Raw genomic sequence first — 21,641 nt, forward strand, 5'->3', positions numbered from 1 at the left:
GGCGCATGTTATCCCCATGGCTTACCAATCTCAAATTTCAAACAGCTATTCCCTGCTGAACCCCGTCTTTTAAATATTTGTTATAAAAATAAAATAATTAATTAAAAAAATAACAAATACATAAAAAAACAAAAAAAGAAGAAGAAAATTCTTGGTTCATGCTATTGCTCTTTAGTCTTTTCTACGAAGAAAGCCTCTCGATTAAGAATCAATCATCCACGAAAAAACTCCCTTTGTCCAAAACCCACGTCAAGTTCTTACAAATCAATCTTAACAATCACATAAATAAATACTTGACACCCCCCATAAGCCAAAAAATTTTCTTCTTCAACATCCTCACCGATCAATCTATAGGTAATATCCGCTTTCATTCTCTCTCTCTCTCTCTCTCTCTGAGTGTGAGCACATATACATATATATATTTCTTCTTTTATTTTTCTGCAATTTTTTTTTCATACGGTATCTGGAGTGGTAAAATGGTATTGATTTTCGTGTTTGTGGGTTTAATGCAGGTGAAGTAAGGAAATGAACGTAAATTTTGTGTGTGCATCAACATGCAATGAGGGGACACGTGGTTGAGTTTGGGAAGTTGGAGTGGAGGTGTCAGGGGATTTGGTGAAGGTGGAAGGGCAAATTATGGCGAATCAGGTGGTGAAAGTGAAGAGGGAGACGATTGCGGCATGCATGACTTGCCCGCTCTGCAACAACCTCTTTAGAGATGCCACCACCATATCTGAATGTCTCCATACGTGTGAGTCCCTCGTGTGTCTATCTCTTTGTTGAGTTTCAAATCCCTCTCTCTTTCTCTCTTTCAGCTTTTTCCATCTGTTGATTCTTGGAATTTGGAATGTTCTTTGGTGTTTTTTCTGTGTCCTATACGTTTTTCATGTTGTGGGTTTTTGTTATTATGCTTTCTCGTTTCTGAATTTCGCATGTTTGACTATTTTATTTATGTAGACATGTTATAATTTGTATTTTCTGGATATAGGCATTTGGTATTTTTCATGTTTGCTAGAATAATATTTGATTTCTGTCCAACTTTATTTGAAGATTTTAGTGAAGCTTTCGTATTTGAAGTAACTATTCAATTGGTGATATAATAGATTTGGATGTTTGACGAACGGTTATAAAATTTGGCTGCTCTGAAAGACCTCTGCTTGTAGTGGCTGGCCGATTAACATCGCGTACACAGACGTTGGTCGGGATCAAATTCTACATTTTTCTGGAACTCCAACAAGATTGAAGTTGATTTTGATGTTCTTGCCCACAAGCAAGCCAATGGTCTATGATTGTATAGAACTGATGCAGATAGATGATTTGTTGTGCATATTAATGGTTTAATGCATGTATTACATTTATTCATGTTCAACATCTATTTGACTCGTCCATTCTCATAAAGTTTTCCTATCATATCTGATGGCCCATATTCTTATTTCATTTTATTTGCATGTTAATCTTTTTTCCTGAACTGTATTTTTTAATAAAATTATTTTTGAATTAAATCCAGTTTGCAGGAAATGCATATATGATAAGATATCAGAGGAGGAATTAGACTGCTGTCCTATTTGCAATATTGATCTCGGTTGTGTTCCACTGGAGAAATTGAGGTTAGCTCCTTTTTTATAAGCTTTTTTTTTTTCATAAGCTTTTCTCAGCTAACCCTCTTACCGTCACCTCTTTATTTTTAGTACATCATAATGCCAGCAACTAATTATCTTATATATTAGCTTACAAGATTCAATCAAATTGTAAAACTGCTCTGACAAGAAAATTGTCATTGTGATAGGAGGGCTCAATTAATGCAACTATAATGTTTTATCTTAGAAACTGATTCTGGTGGGTTCTAAAATTTGCAGTTTTCATATGTTTGTGCTTTCTAACTACGAACTCTGAAAGCCAATAAATTCTGTTCAACTTGTACAGTAATAATCTTCTTACTGATTTCACTTTTTGGCTTGGTTCTGGCAGTTTTCTTGATTATGCTGATATTTCTGTATATGCAATCCTTTAGTGTCGAGGATGTGGCTGGTTTGCTTCAGTTTAAATGTGCATGATCAAAAAAGAAACTGCCATAAATTGTATTTTTTCTTCTGCCATTTCTTAATTTCTTGAATCCTACCTTTCTGATACCAAAGTTAAAATGAGGTTTTGGGAGCAAGCGTGCACTTGGATTAATATTTATTGACTACACAGATGAGAAAATGTGTGATTTAATATTGTACAATATTGAACTTTATCCAATGTTTTTTTATCAGGCCAGACCACAATTTGCAAGATGTTAGAGCAAAAATTTTTCCTTTCAAAAGAAGAAAGGTAAATGCACCTGAAGTGGTAGCTCCAGTTACATTACCAGTTAGAAGAAAGGAAAGATCACTCTCTTCACTGGTGGTCAGCACCCCAAGAGTAGCAACCCATGCTACGATGACTGGAAGAAGAACAAAATCTATTGCAAGAAAGGCTGCTGCTTTACGAGGGTCCAGTTTTTCAGTTCAAAAGCCCATTAAAAAAGATCAATCTTCTGGGGAAGATATTCGTAAAAGCTCAAGTTCAACTGAGAGTTTGAATAAATCCTCTCCAAATAGTAGGCAGGTAAAAGGAAGTCAATGTTTTCCTTCTTTATGCTTGTCTGATTTATAGTCTTCTAGGCTACAGATGTGGGTTTCTTTCAGATTGTTGTAAAGATATTTTTGTAAATTCAGTTATATTATTCATGCTTTCTGGTGCAGAATTCTTTCCCTGCTGAGCCTAGCCACCATATGCCAAAGAAAGAAACTGAGAATGGTGCTGAACCATGTGAAGGGAAATTGGATCTTTGGAAACCTTTAAATTGTTTGGTGGAAGTTGCAAATAGGACTAAGTCTTTCAAGCCCAATTCACAAGCGCCTGACAATAAAGTAGAAACTAAAAAAGTCGTGGACCATGAACCTCCAGTGCGTAGATTGAAAAAAAAGGAAAACAGATGCAAATCAAAGGTTGAGGATGAAAAGAATACCATTGATCCTATGGGTTCAGAGACAGTCAAACCAAAAAAATTGCACCGGGTTTGCCGAAAAAGAGAAGCTGCTTTTGGGGAATCAAGGTTTACTCTTAAAACAATGCTGGAAGCTGCTAGCACTAGGCGTGAAAATAGAATTGGTCCAATTTGGCTATCTCTTGTAGCTTCTGAAGACCAGTGAGAAACAATTTAAGAATTTACTTCTTTTACTTGGGCTTATAAGTTGCTGAATTTACTTCCAAATAGTTTTTTCATTTCAATTTAATGGTTTCAGGGAAACATGTCCATCTACGCCTCAAATCCCTGCAATATACTTGAGGCTAAAGTAAGTCTCACCTTGTTACGTTACATGTTGAATGTTTTGTTTAAGATTGCATTGTAATTGTTTTATATCTAGCAACTTGTAATTTTTATGGGAGAAACTTATTTTATTTTTGGAAATCACTTCTTATGTGTTTAATTAATTACAGGAATGGCAATTTACCTGTTTCATTTATCCAAAAGTACTTGATAAAGAAACTGGAGCTAACTAGCGAAGCTGAGGTGGGTGAACTTATCCTCAACTTCTACAAAAGGATTATATCTAGTTACGTATAGATGTGTACTATAAAGATTTTAGTGCTCTTTTTGGTTGTTGGATGCATAAAATCACTTAGGGTTTCTATGAATAGCTTCTTATGCTTGTCTCTTAAGTCTTGAGCATAAGTTTGAACTGTGCATACCGGTTTTTTCACTAATGTTGTTACTAGTTGTTCCCCTTTTAATTTCTGTGTATACCTTCTCAATATTAACTGGTTGTCAAAATTGTGAAATTTATATGTGTCACTTTATGATATGAAAAGAAACGTACTACTTGTGGATATATTCGCATAATGCGAATAGTAATTCAGCTACATAATAATGCACAACTTATGTTGCTATACAGATTGAATGGATAAATCCTGAAGCCAGTTGCATTATGCAGAAACATCATTATAGTTCCTTTGAGACTGGTTGCTTAAATATCAACATTAACTGAGATAGATGATGTCAGTATGTTGCTAACAGTTCAGTAAATAATTCTTGCAGGTCGAGGTAAAATGTATGGGACAACCATTGGTTCCTAGTTTGCAGCTAAATAATTTAGTTGATTTGTGGCTAAAAACAAGATCGACATCAGAACGCATTCTAGCAACCATTGGTTCCTCAGCAAAGGATTTCGTGATGATACTAACCTATACTCAAAAACTCCTGCAATCTTAATAGTTTTGTTTATATTATTATATTTATATTTTTTATTTTCTTCTCTTACTCAGATCATTTTACACAGTCAAATGCCGGATATGTGTCTAATACAGGGTTAATAGCTGCATCTCAATCACTTAGTTGTAACTAAACATACCTTTTTGTTTTATATTAATATTATCATCCTTGCACTAATTTATGACAGAAGGCACATTTCCACCTTGTTGGTTTTTATCTTTAAATCATTGGGTTTTATTTTCTTATTTCTTCGGAACATCTTCCTCATCAACTTCCAAATTTCTGATTGTGCTCTTTGGACGTTACTGGGGTGAGAGACCTGTAAAAAAACGGATGGTGCTGCAACTTATGGTGTAAACTTGTGGCCTTCGATTTTGGTACGGTTGGTGACCCTCAGTGCCTCACCCAGATAGTTGGAACTTCGTGCTATAATATTCAAGGGCACAAAGTTTCCTAAGATCTTTTATTGGGAAGAGTTGGAATGTGATCTGGATGATTTCACAAGTTATGCAACAATTTGGTGGGTGTATAAAGCTTTGGCGCCGCGTAATTAATGGGTGTTATGGTTTTGCGGCCCGTATCTGCTAAGGCATGGGCTTCCTGAGACGCTAAAATATCAACTTGCCTAATTGTTAAACTTGGCTAGCAGAAGGTGCTAATATCATCAAAACCTTCGATTTTATTATTACTATTGTTTAAACTTTCCACACTTAGTTTATGTTGCATAATTTGGAATTGTTTACCTTAATATACGATTCAACCATGTCAATTATAAACCAAGTTGCGAGGGAACGAAATATCATACCTTAATCCACATTACACACTACAACATCAAGTCCATGGAATTACTAACTACCCTGCTTGCATTATCAAAATCACCGAAAGGAAAAAAAACAAATCCAAAAAACAATGTTAATTTATTACAAGTCCGACAATTTTCTCTACTTATTATTATTTTCAACAATTTGACTGGCCGCCGGTTGGAAGAATAACGCAATTATGAATTATCCAACCAAACTTTACAATAAATTCAGCTACACTAGAATTGCGCGCCTCATGCAAAGTACCCATATAATACCCTCGACAAGTAACCAACATTTACTGGCTTAAACCAGGTAAATAAAGAAGGTCGAGTTTACATAACAATATTTACCATCATTAATTTAGAGAACAAACAAAAAATTTACAAGAAAACAGACAAAAACTATAAGGAAAAAAAAAGAAAAAAGAAGGTACGTAGCAGAGCGAAAACAGTGAGGTTCAGAGGGGTGAACCACTATCGACGAAGTTTGCGGATTATTCTGTGAAGTCCAGCCGCACCAACCAACCTCACCAACCACAGCCGCACCAACCTCACCAACCACAGCCACCATTGTTGACAGCCACCATTGTTGACACCATTGCTGCACCGATCAACAATTGTGGGCTAAGAATTGTGACCTTGTAAGCCTATAAATAGGCTCCTTCCCGTTCCATGAAATACAAGCCAAGAGAGCAATCTCAATCCTCCCAAGTGAGGAGAATTGAGAGAAAACTCCAAGAGAGAGAGTTGTTTAAGTTCCAGAGAGAACTTGAGAGAAGAGTGAGCAATTCCAGAGAGAATTGGAGAGTGCAGAGAGAGGTTCCACGAGAGAATCCTCCATGAGAGAAGTTTTTATTTTTGTATTCTATTTTTAAGAGATTAATAGAATTCTTTTATTTTCTTCTCATATTTCTTCTCTAAAGTGGTCAGAGAACCACAACAAGTGGTATCAGAGCCCCAGATCGAGAGCTTGGGTTCAAAATTTGAAGAAACAGAGCCATTGTTCTTCAAGTTGGTGTTTCGGAAAGTTGCTCAAATAATTAATTTGACAATCCCAGGTGAAAGTACCCGACGAGAGGAGAACAACGAAGTTCGCCGGAGAGAAAACGGACGTCCCACGCGCCCTCACGCGCCGACTGAAATTTTTCTGCAACTGTTCACGCGCCCACGCGCCGCACGCGCCGTCTGGAGGTTGAAGACGACCACGTCAGCAGCCACGTCAGCGAACCCCTACCACGTCATCTGCCACGCCAGCCGACACGTCATCTGCCACGTGTCGCCACGTCATCTGACACGTCATCTGCCATGTGGGGCCACGTCAGCACCATCTGCCACGTCAGCAATATTTTCTGAAATTACGGTACAGCCCCTGAACTATTGGAAATTACAGATTGACCCCTGTAGTTTCTGTATTTGCAGGTTGACCCAGAAAGTTTGTGAAATTACATTTTTGCCCCAAAATTTCTGGTAATTATATTTTGACCCCGGAAGAGTCAAGTCCACCATTTTCGGCCGTTCCGGACGCAACGGTTAACTCCGTTTTGCCAAATTCAGCTCCATTTTTGGTCAAGCCATAATGTCAATGGAAGAATCATCTTCGGGAGCTATGGTTAAGCTCACTGCCACAAATTATACACTTTGGAGACCTCGGATGGAAGATCTCCTCAATTGTAAGGATCTGTTTGATCCTATAGAAGCTAAAGGCGAAAACCCCGATCCCAGCAAAGTAGCAGAATGGAAGAAATTAAACAAGAAAACGATCGGTCAGATCAGGCAATGGATCGACCACAGTGTCTTCCATCATGTAGCGAAGGAAACGGATGCATATGCCCTCTGGACAAAATTGGAGGACATGTACCAGGCCAAGACTGCTCGGAACAAAGCCCTGTTGCTTAAGCGATTGGTACATCTAACATTACAGAGTGGAACTTCTGTAGCCGAGCATACCAGTGAGTTCCAGAGCTTGGTAAATCAACTATCTGCTGTGGATTACCAACTAGGGGATGAGGATCAGGCCCTCCTACTTCTAAGCTCTCTTCCAGACAGTTGGGAGACATTGGTAGTCTCTCTCAGCAATTCGGCCCCGAATGGCAAACTTACTATGGCTATGGTTAAGGATGCCCTATTTAATGAAGAGGCCAGGAGAAAGGACATTGGCATGGATCAGTCACATGCCCTCGTCACAGAGAGAGGAAGACAGCAAAGAGGTGGTCGAGATAGGGGGAGAGGCAGGAGCAAGAGCAGAGGCAGATCTACAGACGGCAGAAAATCATCGTATAAGTGCTATCATTGTGGCCTGGAGGGTCACATGAAGAAGAACTGCAGAAAGTTGTTGAGAGAGCAGAGACTCCAAGGTAATCAGCCGAAGAAGGATGGAGAGACACTAGTCACTTGTACAGGAGAAGTGGCGCTCTGCTCCACCGAAGAAGAGACATGCCTTCATATATCAACCCAAGATGTTGAGTGGGTAGTCGATACTGCAGCATCCTACCATGTCACTCCACACAGAGATTTCTTTAAAACGTACAAAGCAGGAGACTTTGGTACGGTAAAGATGGGAAATTCCAGTTTCGCAAAGATTATGGGAACTGGTGATATTCAGATAAAAACGAATGTTGGTTGTACAATCACTTTGAAGGATGTCCGTCATGTTCCAGATCTTCGGCTTAATCTACTTTCGGGAGCAGCCTTAGACAAGCAAGGCTATGACAACTACTTCAGCAAAGGCACATGGAAAATGACGAAAGGTGCCATAGTTGTCGCCCGAGGACATATTTGTGGAACGTTGTACAAGACTCATGTGAAGATATGTGCAGACAGCCTCAATATTGCAGAAGGAGAGGCGTCTCAAAATCTGTGGCACCAGAGACTCGGTCACATGAGTGAAAAAGGATTGTCCACTTTGGCAAGGAAGAAGCTTATCACTGTTTGCAAGGATGCTGCGCTAGATCCTTGTAATCACTGCTTGTTTGGTAAGCAACATAGAGTCTCCTTCAGTTCCTCTGCATCGAGAAGATCAGAGTTGCTTAGTCTGGTGCACTCTGATGTTTGTGGTCCCATGGAGGTGGAATCATTAGGTGGCAACAAGTATTTCCTGACCTTCATTGATGATGCTTCACGGAAGGTGTGGGTATATTTCTTGAAGACAAAGGACCAGGTATTGGATTACTTCAAACTGTTTCATACCATGGTAGAGCGTGAAACAGGAAAGAAGCTGAAATGTCTCCGCTCAGATAATGGAGGCGAGTATACTTCCAAGGAGTTCGATGCCTACTGCAGAAGACACGGCATTCGACATGAGAAGACGGTCCCTCGTACCCCACAACATAATGGAATAGCCGAAAGAATGAACCGAACCATTATGGAAAAGGTCAGAAGTATGCTCAGTATGGCTAAGCTGCCAAAGCCATTCTGGGGAGAAGCTGTTCGTGCCGCCTGCTATTTAATCAACAGATCACCGTCAGTACCGTTGAATTTTGAAATTCCGGAGAAAATGTGGTCGGGTAAGATTCCCTCCTACTCTCATTTAAGAGTGTTTGGTTGTATAGCTTATGTACATGTATCCAAGGAGCTCAGACAGAAGCTCGATGCAAGATCTACTCCATGCATCTTTATAGGATATGGAGACGAAGAATTCGGATACAGGTTTTGGGACCCGAAAACCAAGAAGGTTATTAGAAGCAGGGATGTAGTATTCCATGAAAACCAGAAAATGGAAGACATTGCAAAGCCCAGAATGTCTCCTAATTGTAGTTCTAGTGCCGAGAATTTTTGTCCTAATCCAGCACCAGCACAAATAGCCACAGAAGATAATGAGGTGCATGAAGATATACCAGAAGCAGACCAGGAGGAAGAAGGGGATATTGAGCAGGGGGAGACTCAATCTTCTCAAGCAGCTGCAGGGCCATCACAGCGGTCAGATGATGGTACACCTCCTGAAACCAGTGGTTTACAAGTTCGGAGATCTGAGCGAGGCCGAATTCCATCAAAGAGATTTCCAGAATCTGAGTATATTCTGCTTACTGAAGAAGGGGAGCCAGAGAGTTTCCAGGAAGCTGTTTCTCATCAAGAGAAAGAAAAATGGCTGCAAGCAATGCAAGATGAGATGGAATCCTTGCAGAAAAATCATACTTATGAGTTGGTTGAGCTTCCAACAGGAAAGAAGGCACTAAAGAATAAATGGGTGTTCAAGCTCAAGAAAGATGGCAGCGGAAGGGTGGTGAAACACAAAGCCCGATTGGTGGTCAAAGGATTTCTTCAGAAGAAAGGAATTGACTTTGATGAGATTTTTTCACCAGTGGTAAAAATGACTTCAATTCGAGTCATTTTTGGTTTAGTAGCAAGTCTAAACCTAGAGCTTGAGCAGATGGATGTGAAGACAGCATTTCTTCACGGTGATTTACATGAAGAAATCTACATGGAGCAGCCAGAAGGATTTGAGGTTTCAGGGAAAGAAAACCTCGTATGCAAGCTAAAGAAGAGCTTGTATGGCCTCAAGCAAGCACCAAGACAATGGTATAAGAAGTTTGACTCGTTTATGGTGAGTCAAGGCTATAAAAGGACTGCAGCAGACCAGTGTGTTTATATTCAAAAATTTTCAGGTGGAAACTTCATTGCACTTTTGCTATATGTGGACGACATGTTGATCGTTGGACAAGATGCAATGAAGATTAGTCAGCTGAAGAAAGAATTGTCTAAGTCTTTTGATATGAAAGACTTAGGATCAACTCAACAAATTTTGGGAATGCAAATAATCCGAGACAGGAAAAATAGAAGGTTATGGCTATCTCAAGAGAAGTATGTTGAACGGGTGATAAAGAGATTCAACATGGATAAAGCCAAACCGGTCAGCATTCCACTTGCAAATCATTTCAAGTTGAGTAAGAGATTGTGCCCCTCATCCAAAGAAGAGATAGAGGAGATGGCTTCAGTACCATATTCTTCAGCGGTAGGAAGTCTGATGTATGCAATGGTGTGTACCAGACCAGACATTGCTCATGCAGTAGGTGTTGTGAGCAGATTTCTTTCAAATCCTGGAAAGAAACACTGGGAAGCAGTCAAATGGATTCTCAGGTATCTTAAAGGTACATCGAAGCTGTGCTTGTGCTACGGGGGAGGTGATCCAATCTTAGAAGGCTATACAGATGCAGATATGGCCGGAGACCCTGATAATAGAAAATCTACATCAGGTTATCTCTACACTTTTGCAGGGGGAGCTGTGTCATGGCAGTCAAGATTGCAGAAGTGTGTTGCTTTATCCACTACTGAAGCAGAGTACATTGCCGCAGCGGAAGCGGGTAAGGAAATGTTGTGGTTAAAGCGTTTTCTCACAGAATTGGGCATCAAGCAAGAAGACTACAAGATACATTGTGATAACCAAAGTGCCATGGATTTGAGCAAAAACTCAATGTATCATTCCCGTACAAAGCACATTGACATTCGCTATCATTGGATACGCGAAATAATAGATCAACAGTTGCTGAAACTGATGAAGATCCACACAAAAGAGAATCCAGCAGATATGCTAACAAAAGTTGTTGCTCAAGAGAAGCTGAAGCTATGCAGAGACATAGCTGGAATAGATGGCAGATGACCATCAGTTTTAAATGCGACTGGAGGGGGAGAATTGTGAAGTCCAGCCGCACCAACCAACCTCACCAACCACAGCCGCACCAACCTCACCAACCACAGCCACCATTGTTGACAGCCACCATTGTTGACACCATTGCTGCACCGATCAACAATTGTGGGCTAAGAATTGTGACCTTGTAAGCCTATAAATAGGCTCCTTCCCGTTCCATGAAATACAAGCCAAGAGAGCAATCTCAATCCTCCCAAGTGAGGAGAATTGAGAGAAAACTCCAAGAGAGAGAGTTGTTTAAGTTCCAGAGAGAACTTGAGAGAAGAGTGAGCAATTCCAGAGAGAATTGGAGAGTGCAGAGAGAGGTTCCACGAGAGAATCCTCCATGAGAGAAGTTTTTATTTTTGTATTCTATTTTTAAGAGATTAATAGAATTCTTTTATTTTCTTCTCATATTTCTTCTCTAAAGTGGTCAGAGAACCACAACATATTCAAGCCTGTATCTAGTATCTACCGTAATCCTCTCATACGTACATAAATATTGCTTCCAAAAGCCATTATATGTGATATCCCTATATATTATTAATGAAGCAATGCAGTGTTTTTTTGTTTCTAACATTGTGTTATTTAGATACTTAATGACTTAGAAAAAACATTAATTCCATGAATTTGTATAAAATATAACTTTAAAATTAACCACACAGTCCACATGCACTTAACGACATTATAATTGGCTTTAAACCCCCAGGTAATATATATGCATTCATTATTTTTATGTAGCAAAGATAGCCTAACTGTACATTTACACAACACATAGTTTGCACAACGAAATGGGAAACTACGTGAGTACAAGAAAACGAACAAAAACTCTAAAGCAATTGAAGAATAACACCCAAGAAATGAACCCTCAATGCAATACAACCATAAATGTATATGGACCAAGGAGCTTTTCTCTGCCATTTTCAAGAGATCAAGAACAAGAATATTACCGATTAGCTTTTAATTAAGACCCGATCAATAAGATTGCTCAAAATCATTTCCTGTGTCGATCACTAGACATGGGATAGGAATTGGGATTGCGAATGAACTCTAAGCATCTGAAGACCTTCCTCATCAAAATACAGACTATCCATCGAAGTTAAAAATTGTGCTTAAATTTGAATGCATCTCTCACAAGCAGAAAACCAGTCAAGGTCGAATGGCATTGAGCTAGAGACTGGGAGGGTGAATAGACAACGACGCCGTTTGCGGATTATTCAATAGGCAGGGTCAACCTCGTTTTGTGCATGAGACTCTCCATTGTAGTCCTTATCATATGTGCATTATTTCCAAAAAGCCATTATGCGATCCTGATATATTTTGGTTCAACGCTGCTAGTCAGTGGCGGTGCCATAATTTGGTAATTTCTTGTGTGCAATTTAAGGTCCTAACTAAATGACATGTATAGGAAAAAGCATAGTGAACCACATGATCAATCACATTATGGTAAAAGCACACCCATATGTAAGCCTAATTGAGTACTTTCGCAACATTCCATGATTTTTCAAATATATATGCCAAAGTAGGGAATACAAATATGCTATTTGTTATGGGACTTTCTTCTTCAAGCTTTCAAATATGGTAAAGCAGGGAATACAAAATCCAGAATAACAATATCAGATACAAGGGGTAAACGTGGAAAAACACAAAACAATATAATTTAGGGGTAAACTTGGGTGTATACAATGAGTTCAAATTGGCTAAGACATGGGCTTCCCAAGACGCCATAAAATCATGTTAGCCCAATGGTTAGCCCTTTTTTTTTTTCTTTTTTTTTTTTAAATAATTGAAACAGCCCAACCCAATAGTTAACCTTGGCTGGTGGGTGGCGCTATCATAAAAAATTCCGTTATTATTATTATTATTATGATTATGTAATATCTGTGAGTGAGTCACTACTTTCAGTACTGAATTTACGTTCTACTTCCAGACCAAACAATTTGGAATTTTTTGTAGCCAAAATATATAATTCAACCACGTCAAATATAAACCAGGGTAGAAAATACCGTACCTTAATCCACATGCCACACTGCAACATCAAATTCATTACTAACCTTGCTAGCATTATCAAAATTACCGAAAGGAAAAATGCAGACGCCAATAATGTAAATTTATTGCAAGTCAGACAATTTTCTCTACACGTTATTATTTTCAACAACTTGACCAGCCGGATAGAAGAATAATACAATTATCCAACCATGCTTCACAGCAAATTCAAACATACTAGAAGATTGCGTGCTTTATGCAGAGTACCCTGATAACACACCTCCATAAGTAACCATCATTTACGGGCTTAAACCAGGTGGTAATTAAAGAAGTCTATTAATGAAAGAATTTACAAAGCAGTATTTACGTCACTAATTTAGAGAAACAAATAAATATGTAAAAGAAAACAGAAAAACTACAAGCAACCAATATGGTAATGAGCAGAGACAAAACGGTGAGGGTCAGAGGTTGATCCACTTACGGCGCCGTTTATGGATTATTCACTGGGGCTCGATCGACGTTGTTTTAGCGCAGGCTTTCATTAACGTAATCCTATCATATACATACGTGCATTGATATTGCTTCCAAAAGCCATTATGTGATATCCCGATATATTGGAGCAACGTGGTGTTGATTTTTTTGGTTTCCAATATCGTGTTATTTAGATCCTTAAATGACTTAGAAAAAGCATTAATTCCAGGAATTATATATTAAAAAAATAAATAACTTCATTAACCACACTTAATAACGACATTATAATTGGCTTTAAACCCGAGGTATATACTAATTCATTCATTATTATGTAGCAAAGAAAGCGTCACTGTACATTCAGAGAACATTTTGCACAACGAAAAAATAAACTACGTAACAAGAAAACCAACAAGATCACTAAAGCAAAAAGAATATTAAACTCTGAGAAATGAACCAATGCTATACAATACAACCAAATGTAGGGATTACCATTGCTATAACGCTAGCCAAAGAAGCTTTTTCTCTGCCATTTTCAAGATCAAGAACAAGAATATTACCAAATCATTCCCCGTGTGCACCGGTAGGCACGGGATAGGGATTTGGATTGCGAATGAACTCCAGCATCTGAAGACCTTCCTCGTCGAAATACAGACCGTCCATCGTCCTGAATACCGCGTGTATCAAAGCAATCGCACACCCAATCAACATCGAAACCAGCACATTCATCCACACGCCGATCACAAGCAGAGCCCAAACGGTGCAGATCCCGATAAAAGCCAAGATCGCGAACACATTGACAGTGCAGCAGTTCAAGAGCACAAGTGGTTCTTCGTCGTAGATGTAGACCAGAATGCAGCTGATCACGAAATTGATGAAGGGGAACATGGAGATTGGGTGGCCAAAGAGGCTGAGGAAGAGGATAAAGACAGTGACGGTGGTGTATTTGGTGCCGAAGTTTCGAAGATTCTGCTTCACTCTGAATCTGGCTTCGAGGAAGCTGTTTGGGACGCTGCACTTCTCAAGAACTTGTTCCATGTTGATCAACAACATTAATGGAGATATGGAGAATGTAACCCCAAATCGATTTCAAGCTCAACCCACAGAGAGAGAGAGAGAGAGAGAGAGAGAGAGAGAGAGAGAGAGAGAGAGAGAGAGAGAGAGAGAGAGAGAGAGAGAAAGAGAGAGAGTAGAGCACTTTTTGCGTGTTGGTTTCGGGTATGCTCTGAAATTTATAGACTAAAAGAGGGAGGGAAAAAAAGAATTGCGCCATTCAAAGAGGAGTGACGCGCCGTTTTGTTGTTGGATTATCCCCATGGCTTTGGAGTTTGGTATTTGGAATTTTAAGACACTTATAAGCTATATTCTGTACTCAAATAAACCCTTCCAATTAATTATGGCTACTGTCAGATTATCCGTGACATTATTATAAACTAATTTTTTTTAGTTGTTTAACCCTTAAAACTTTATAAATAATTCTTTAAAATATTAAAATTACGTATGATGAAATCGTATCAGCTAGTAAATGGTCCACATCAGCATCTCACTTGCAAGTTGCAACAAGTTGTACAGTTTGTTAATCAGTTGCTGATGTGTACAATTAGTTACAGAAGTTGATTATAACTGTATTAAGTTAGACGTGCACTAATTGTGCTCTGTAAAAATAACAGCTCCAGTACACGAGTAGTTGGTATTTCTTTACCATCTTAACATTTTGGACAAAATATCAAATTATCATCCAGAATTTTTTACGAAGTACAAAAAAAAAAAAAAAAAAAAAAAAAAGAATCGAAATTGTCTTTGAAATTGAAAACACAACGTTTTTGAATTATTCAATAAGGAGGGTCGACTTCGAATTTGGCCCATGCTTTCTCCAATATAAATTGTAATGCTGTTATCATACGCACATTGTTTCCAAAAAGCCTTCCCGATACATTCGAGCACTGTGTCATTACTGTACTTTTGGTTCAACACTCTGTTATTCAGTGGCGGTGCCATAACTTGGTAAGATTTGTTTATGTTCAACTAAATTTAAAAAAAAAAAAAAAAAAAAGCATTCCGGAAATTATATGATATAACTACATTATCAACCACACTCATAATTGGCTTATTTAAACCTCAGGTGGTATACATTCATTCATTTTATACGTAGCAAAGGAAGCCTCAATGTACATTTGCAGAACAGTTTGTTGTTTTGCGGAACGAAAAGAGAAATTAACTAAAAGAAAACGAACAATTAAAAACTAAAAAAAGCGAAAGAATAAAACCCAAGAAATGAACCAATGCTAGCTGTAAAACCAAAATGCATGGAACAGGATCAATCGGCTGCGGCGTCTGAAACAGTAGTAGGCGTGGTTGGGATTCCAAAGGACGACCTCGATCGAGCAGGTACGTACGATCTTGATGATTAGGTTCCTGATCGTCGTTATAGAAATCGAAATTGCAGATCCTCCGAACCGCCATGGCTTCTAATCCATAAAACGTATAACGAAATGGTGACGACCACAACAACAGCCCACATCACGAAGACATCGACAATGAACTCGAAGAGCGCAGGCAATGGGTTTTCGTCGTCGTTCAAGGAAAGAAGAAAGAAGACAAAGACGAAGTTTCTCAGGATGGCATTGGAGAAAGAGTCCCCGAAGAGGCCGAAGAAGAATCTAAAGAAGATGGTGACGATGGCGTAACTGGCGGGAAAGCGGCAAAGATTGTTCATTATACGCATCCCTGCTTGCACCAAGCTGTCTAGGATTCTCAAAGCCATATTGCTCACCGATCTCGATGACTGGATTTGCCGTTGAAGATGAAATTTAACCCAAAACCCTTGATTATCAAGGAACCGACTACTTCAAACCCCCAGAGAGAGAGAGAATTGAGCTACTTGTGAGTTAGTTATGGCGTAATCTGACATTTATAGGACAAAAAGGAGGAAGCCCGATTGTCTGTCTCCAATTCTTGTTCCATTTCCCATCCACAAATAAGATTTAGCCACGTTGCACTAACATGTCAATGCTTGACGGGAGGGTAGAGAAAAGAGCGCATTTTTTATTAAAAAAGGTGACGACGTCATTTCTGTAATTCAACCGGCATTATTTCCATGCTGGACTTTAATTATAATATACATAATTATTTAACTTATTAATACTAATAATATTGTAATTGCACTTCCTCTTGCTCTTTCTAATTAGTACTTAGTAGGCCTGTATATTTTGTTGGGTTTTGTATTCTAAGGTTCTAAATTTTTTTTGAACAGACTTGAAAATTAACAACCATATCGATATGTTTAAACCCCCCCCCCCCCCCCCCCCCCCCCCCCCCCCCCCCAAAATTGGTGATTGAACCTAAATTCTTCTTATATGAATAGGAAATTAAACCTGGTGTTAAAATTCGTTAAGGAGCAATGTCTACTTGGTTAACCATTAATCGACCTAGTTGCATTCTGTCTACGATAAGATAATAATTAAACCCCTAAATTTTTAACTTTTTTATTTTTTTTGGCCTTACAGTAACTCCCTCAACTAATTGAAGTAACAATTTATAGTACGTTCAGGGTTTTAAATCAAGATTAATAAAATAAAATTGTCTAAAACACTTCCATTTCTACATTTGAGGACCGAGTATAAAAAAGAAGGGGGGGGGGGGGGGGGTGTGGGTGTGGGTTTGGGGGAGGGAATGAAGTGATTTTTGGGTACTTAATTTGATTAAAAAAATAAAATTCTATGGGTATTTATCAACAAAAATATGGCAAGAATTTATATTACCTTAGAGCTTCAGGTATATATATGGTTACAGAACTTAAATATTGTCAGGGAGCAAGAGAAAATAATGCAGTTGGCTATTTTGATAATTTGATAAACAAAAGACAGAAAGTTTATACTTTAGACTGACGAGGCTAACGTCGTTTAGGTGAAGGCTTTCTCCATTTTTTAATCTAATTACGTGCACTGGTTACATAGGCCTAAGCCATTTGGTATGTCCAATTTTAAAGTACTAATAAATGACTTAGAAAAAGCAATATTCCAGAAATTAAGTATATATAGTATAATTATTTATGTTTGGTTTAAGTATAAATAGGATTAGTTGATCCTTCCAAGTTTTCAAAAAAAAAAAAAAAAAAAGTTGATCCATCCACACTTGTGTAGCAAAAACAGATTCTCACTGTACATTTTATAAACATTTTTGCGCAATGAAAAAAAGAAACTACAAGAAACTGAAAAACGAAGTAAAGCTATATAAAAGTGAAGGAAAAAAACCCAAGAATATTGAATTAATGCCATAAGACCAAAAAAATGTATTATGAGATGCTAACACTAGCTACAAAAGAAGCTTAATTTCCCAGCCTCTGAAGATCAAGAACAAAGAATTACCAAGTAATATATGTATCTAACGATCGAATAGAGCATCTGATTCCGTACCAGCACGGATGAGACCCCCAAATGACCATCGAACTGATTTCGAGGAACGAAAACAGAAACTACAAGAAAACGAGCGAAAAATACGTACAAGCGAAAGAAACGAAATACCAACTAAGAAATAAAATCAATCGGCGACGTTTAAAGCAGTAGTAGTAGTGGTGGTGGGATTCCCAACGTCAACGACCTCGACCCGCTCACGATCTTGATGAGGTTGTTGGTCGGCGTCTGAAGCAGTAGGAGTAGTGGTGGTGCGATTATTCCCAAAGTCAACAACCTCGACCAGCTCGCGATCTTGATGAGGCTCCTGATCGCTGCGATCCGAATGCAGATCCTCCGTTCCCCTAAACAAGGCGTGTAACCCAGCGAGCGCAGAACCAATCAAGATCGAAACCAAGACATTCAACCAGACGTGGGTAAGGAGAAGTAGAGCCCAAATGGTGAAGACCCCAAGAACTGCCAAGATCGCGATGCTATCGAGAGTGCAGCAGTTAGAGAGCACGATTGGGTTTGGGTCTGGGTCATACAGGTAAACGAGAAAGCAGCCGAACACGAAGTTGATCAGGATGACCATCGGGAATGAGTGCCCAAATAGGCTGAGGAAGAAGATAAAGAGGATGAAGAAGGCGTAACTGGTGCGGTAGTGGCATAGATTCTGCTTCATACGCCTTCCGGCTTCCACCAAGCTGTTTGGGATGCTCAACCCCATATTGCTCACTGATCAGTGATTGGATTTGAAGTTGAAGTCTTGAAGATAAAATGTGGCCCTAAAAATGCTTGAAGACCAAGGAACCGACTATTTCAACCAAGAGAAAGAGAGAGACTCAAGAGAGAGAGAGAAAGAAGAGAGAGCCATCTGTAAGTTACTTATGGTATAGTTTTCTACCCCAAAAAAAATAGTTAGTTATGGTATAGTTTGAAATTTAGAGGACTAAAGAAAAGATCGAGCGATTTTGACAAAAAGGCACGACTTCGTTTTTGAAATTTAATCGACATTGTTTACATGCTAGCCTTTTCAAAAAATTTTACTATTCTAAACTTATTTAATACTGATAAACTGTTACACTTGCTCTTTTTTAGTACTTCCTAACCCTGCATATATTTTCTGAGTTTTGTATTCTAGTGTGCATATAGATACTCAAACCCCAAAATACGTAATCAAACCTAAATTTTCTTACTTAAATTGGAAAACCTCTTGTTAAAATTCGTTAAGGAGCAATGTGTATTTGGTTGACCATTCGACCTACTTACATGCTTTAGCTTCGATTAGTCCACAATGAGATAACAACTCCCTTAAATTTTTACCTTCTTTTTTATTTTTTTATTTTTTTTTATTGATTGTAACTCCCTCTAATTGAAGAAACAATTAGCAGTAGTTGAGAGTTTTAACTCAAGATTTATAAAATAATATAACATAAAATACTTACCATTCTACTTCTGAGTACCAGAGGGGTAAAAAGAAAAGTGAAGCAACAATTTGAGGGAAAAAAAAAAAAAAATCTTTGGGTATTTATTTATCAGCTACGAATTATATTGCCTTTTTACCCAAAAAAAAAAAAAAAAAAAAAGAACAAACAAAAAATAATTTAATTATATTGCCCGAGAGTCTTCTCCTTCAGTAACTGAGTTAGTGTTATGTATATCCCGATGACAAAACGATTTATTATTATATGATTATGAAAATGCGAAAATATTACAAAAAAATAAAAATAAAAATAATAAATGTGAAAAAGTAAAGCTTTATTTTTGCCAGTCCAAATTCCGCCCAATTACTAATAATAGAGGTGTTGCTAGACCAAATCTGGGCCAATCCTCCAAAGGCCCAATAGCTCTCAAAATTTTTTTCAATTCGAACTATCCCAGCGGCCTTAGTTCGACGACCGACGGTCATATTTCAAAATTTAAACCTTTTGAACTCTAATATAAATAGGTCGCTTGCACTTCTCCAGATACATCTATTTTTTTTATTTTATTTTTTGTATTTTTCCCCTTTCTTTTTCGATTTTGAAGGCTATCGTCCTCTCTTCTCCAAATGAGTTTTTCTTTTTTTGTCAGTTTTCTGAAGAGATCCAGTTTGTGTTTCAGCGATTCTTCTCTTGATTCTGTTTCATTTTTATTGCTTCTGCCGATGATCTTTTTCTGGAAGGAAGAAGTGGAAGTAGAATATAATTCTTTTCTATCAAGCAGGTAAAGAACTTTTTCTTTTGAATCTGGTTTCTAGGAAAAATAGAATCTGAGTTTTAGTCCGTTTAATTTTCTTTTTACCTGGCAGAATGTATATAAATATAGATTAAAATAATTCGTTATGCTGTGTTTTTGAAAATCTTTCTTCAAGGAAAGAAGTTTTCTAAATGGGTCAGTAAGTTTGAATTCATTGTTTGATCTGATTCTCCAATTTGTTTACTTTTTTTAGTTTGAAAATTGTAATATGATCTTTTTCCAAAAAAAGAAAAAAATGTTATATAGATTATTTGTGCTTTTTTTTTTTTAAAAAAAAAAAAAAAAGAAAAGATGTAAAACAGATGTTTTATGACCAAGCCGACAGTTTCATTTAAAATTCCATCCCAAAAAAAAAAAAAAAAAAAAGATGTAAAACAGATGTTTTATGACCAAGCCGACAGTTTCATTTAAAATTCCATCCCAAAAAAAAAAAAAAAAAGAAAAGATGTAAAACAGATGTTTTATGACCAAGCCGACAGTTTCATTTAAAATTCCATCCCAACGTCTAGTTTGATGCAACTTAAAAGAATTTATTAATAGAGTTAAATAACGGCTAGTTTGATGCGACTAAAAATAATTTATTAATTAAGTTAAATTCCAACCCAACGGCTAGTTTGATGCAACGGTCATATTTTGAAATAAGAATATCTACTTTTCCAATCGTATTCTCTCCTCTATCTCTGTGTTTTCTCTGTTTTTTGCATACACACAGAAACTGATTGGTTCCTTTCTGATATAATATACCGACTAAACAAGGTTTCTTATCTGTTGTATTGTTCAAGGAATTCGTCCACACCCAGATGACAAAAAGCAAAGGCTGAAGAAACTGGATCTCAATCCGCGGCAGGTCTAAGTTCTGGTTCCAAATCTGATGAATCCAGATGAAGGTGCGTATGTTTAGGCATTCCATTTCCCTATTGATCTTCCTTTTTTAACTCTTTGATTGCAAGCCTGAAAATTGAGGTCCCTAACTAATAACATGTTAATCTAGAAAGAATCCCATTTACTCTTTTTTTGGCTCAAACTTCTTGTATCGTATTTAATTAATAGTCTTTGAATTATATATATATATATATATTTAGTGTATATATATATATATATATATAGCAGAAAACGAGACCTTGAAAAATGAGACGTATGGATTTTGAGGTCAACTTTCTTTTTACCTGGAAGAGTGAATATAGATTTAAATTATCTGTTTCTTGTGTTTTGTGGACGGAAGAGGAATACTCTTTTTCGGCCAAGAAAAGTAAAGTTTTTACTTTTTACTCTTTTTTCCCCCCTTTCTGGGAATAGAAATCTGTGGTTTTGGTACATTTTCTTGTTTATAAATTCAGATAATTCATTTCTTGTGTTTGAAAATCTTTCTAGGGGGAAATCTTTTGAAGAATCTGAAAATAGTCTATGAAGAGAAGTCAAGACGTCAATGCTGATTCTCCAATTGTTTCTGAGTTTGATTATGTTTCTGAATTGAAGTGACATAATTGTTTTCTACCAAGGTGGTATGTTGATCAAACGGTTCTTAGCAGATTTTGTTTGCAGTTTTAAAATTATGTGGTTTTTATTCAGTTTTGAATATCACTTTGCACTTGCTCTTTCCTTTTTTGCAGTGCCATCTTCTACAAAATGCAAATGAAGAATTGAAAAACTGCAGAGAGAGCCTTGTAGAGTGTTAATTTGATTGTATTGTGTACAATCGTAGAATATTTTTTTGTTTTATTTTGGTAGAAACAATTGTAGAATAATTGTAAATATAAAAGATGAAGATTCTTGTGGGTTTGGGAGGAAGAAGACTGCCGGGATTACCAGGTCTCTTCCTCTCTCTCTGCTGTGGGTGTGATGTGGTGTGTGTCCCCGTCTCTTTCTCTCTTTCACTTCTCCAATTTTTCATTTCCT

The 21,641-nt window shown here is 37.6% G+C and overlaps 2 protein-coding genes and 1 long non-coding RNA gene across 3 annotated transcripts; 2 read left to right on the forward strand and 1 right to left on the reverse strand.

Moving 5' to 3' along the window:
* Positions 1-11: 11 nt before the first annotated feature.
* On the forward strand, positions 12-4,416 carry LOC107405692 (E3 ubiquitin protein ligase DRIP2). Its single transcript, XM_016012781.4, has 8 exons — positions 12-354; positions 513-751; positions 1,508-1,607; positions 2,256-2,589; positions 2,727-3,172; positions 3,270-3,320; positions 3,466-3,538; positions 4,064-4,416. The coding sequence occupies exons 2-8, from the start codon at positions 637-639 to the stop codon at positions 4,235-4,237; spliced, it is 1,293 nt and encodes a 430-aa protein (XP_015868267.3). The 5' UTR covers positions 12-354; positions 513-636; the 3' UTR covers positions 4,238-4,416.
* Positions 4,417-17,652: 13,236 nt separating this feature from the next.
* LOC125424093 (PRA1 family protein E) lies at positions 17,653-18,234 on the reverse strand. The gene has a single exon (XM_048480429.2). It carries the CDS (start codon positions 18,232-18,234, stop codon positions 17,653-17,655), a length of 582 nt encoding a protein of 193 aa, XP_048336386.2.
* Positions 18,235-19,473: 1,239 nt separating this feature from the next.
* LOC107405694 (uncharacterized) lies at positions 19,474-21,635 on the forward strand. Its single transcript, XR_001580533.4, has 4 exons — positions 19,474-19,712; positions 20,528-20,632; positions 21,117-21,247; positions 21,356-21,635. It is a non-coding gene; the product is annotated as an uncharacterized LOC107405694 (long non-coding RNA).
* Positions 21,636-21,641: the final 6 nt, after the last annotated feature.

Source organism: Ziziphus jujuba, chromosome 9 (assembly GCF_031755915.1).
Source record: "Ziziphus jujuba cultivar Dongzao chromosome 9, ASM3175591v1".
Lineage (NCBI taxonomy): Eukaryota > Viridiplantae > Streptophyta > Magnoliopsida > Rosales > Rhamnaceae > Ziziphus > Ziziphus jujuba.

What these genes read in the sequence shown, in the direction of transcription:
- LOC107405692 (XM_016012781.4), top strand. Translation starts at nt 637, where the DNA reads ATGGCGAATCAGGTGGTGAAAGTGAAGAGGGAGACGATTGCGGCATGC. An exon ending in ATCTGAATGTCTCCATACGT is followed by an intron (nt 752 to 1,507) that starts GTGAGTCCCTCG and finishes AATTAAATCCAG; the next exon opens with TTTGCAGGAAATGCATATAT. An exon ending in CTTGTAGCTTCTGAAGACCA is followed by an intron (nt 3,173 to 3,269) that starts GTGAGAAACAAT and finishes TAATGGTTTCAG; the next exon opens with GGAAACATGTCCATCTACGC.
- LOC125424093 (XM_048480429.2), bottom strand. Translation starts at nt 18,234, where the DNA reads ATGGGGTTGAGCATCCCAAACAGCTTGGTGGAAGCCGGAAGGCGTATG.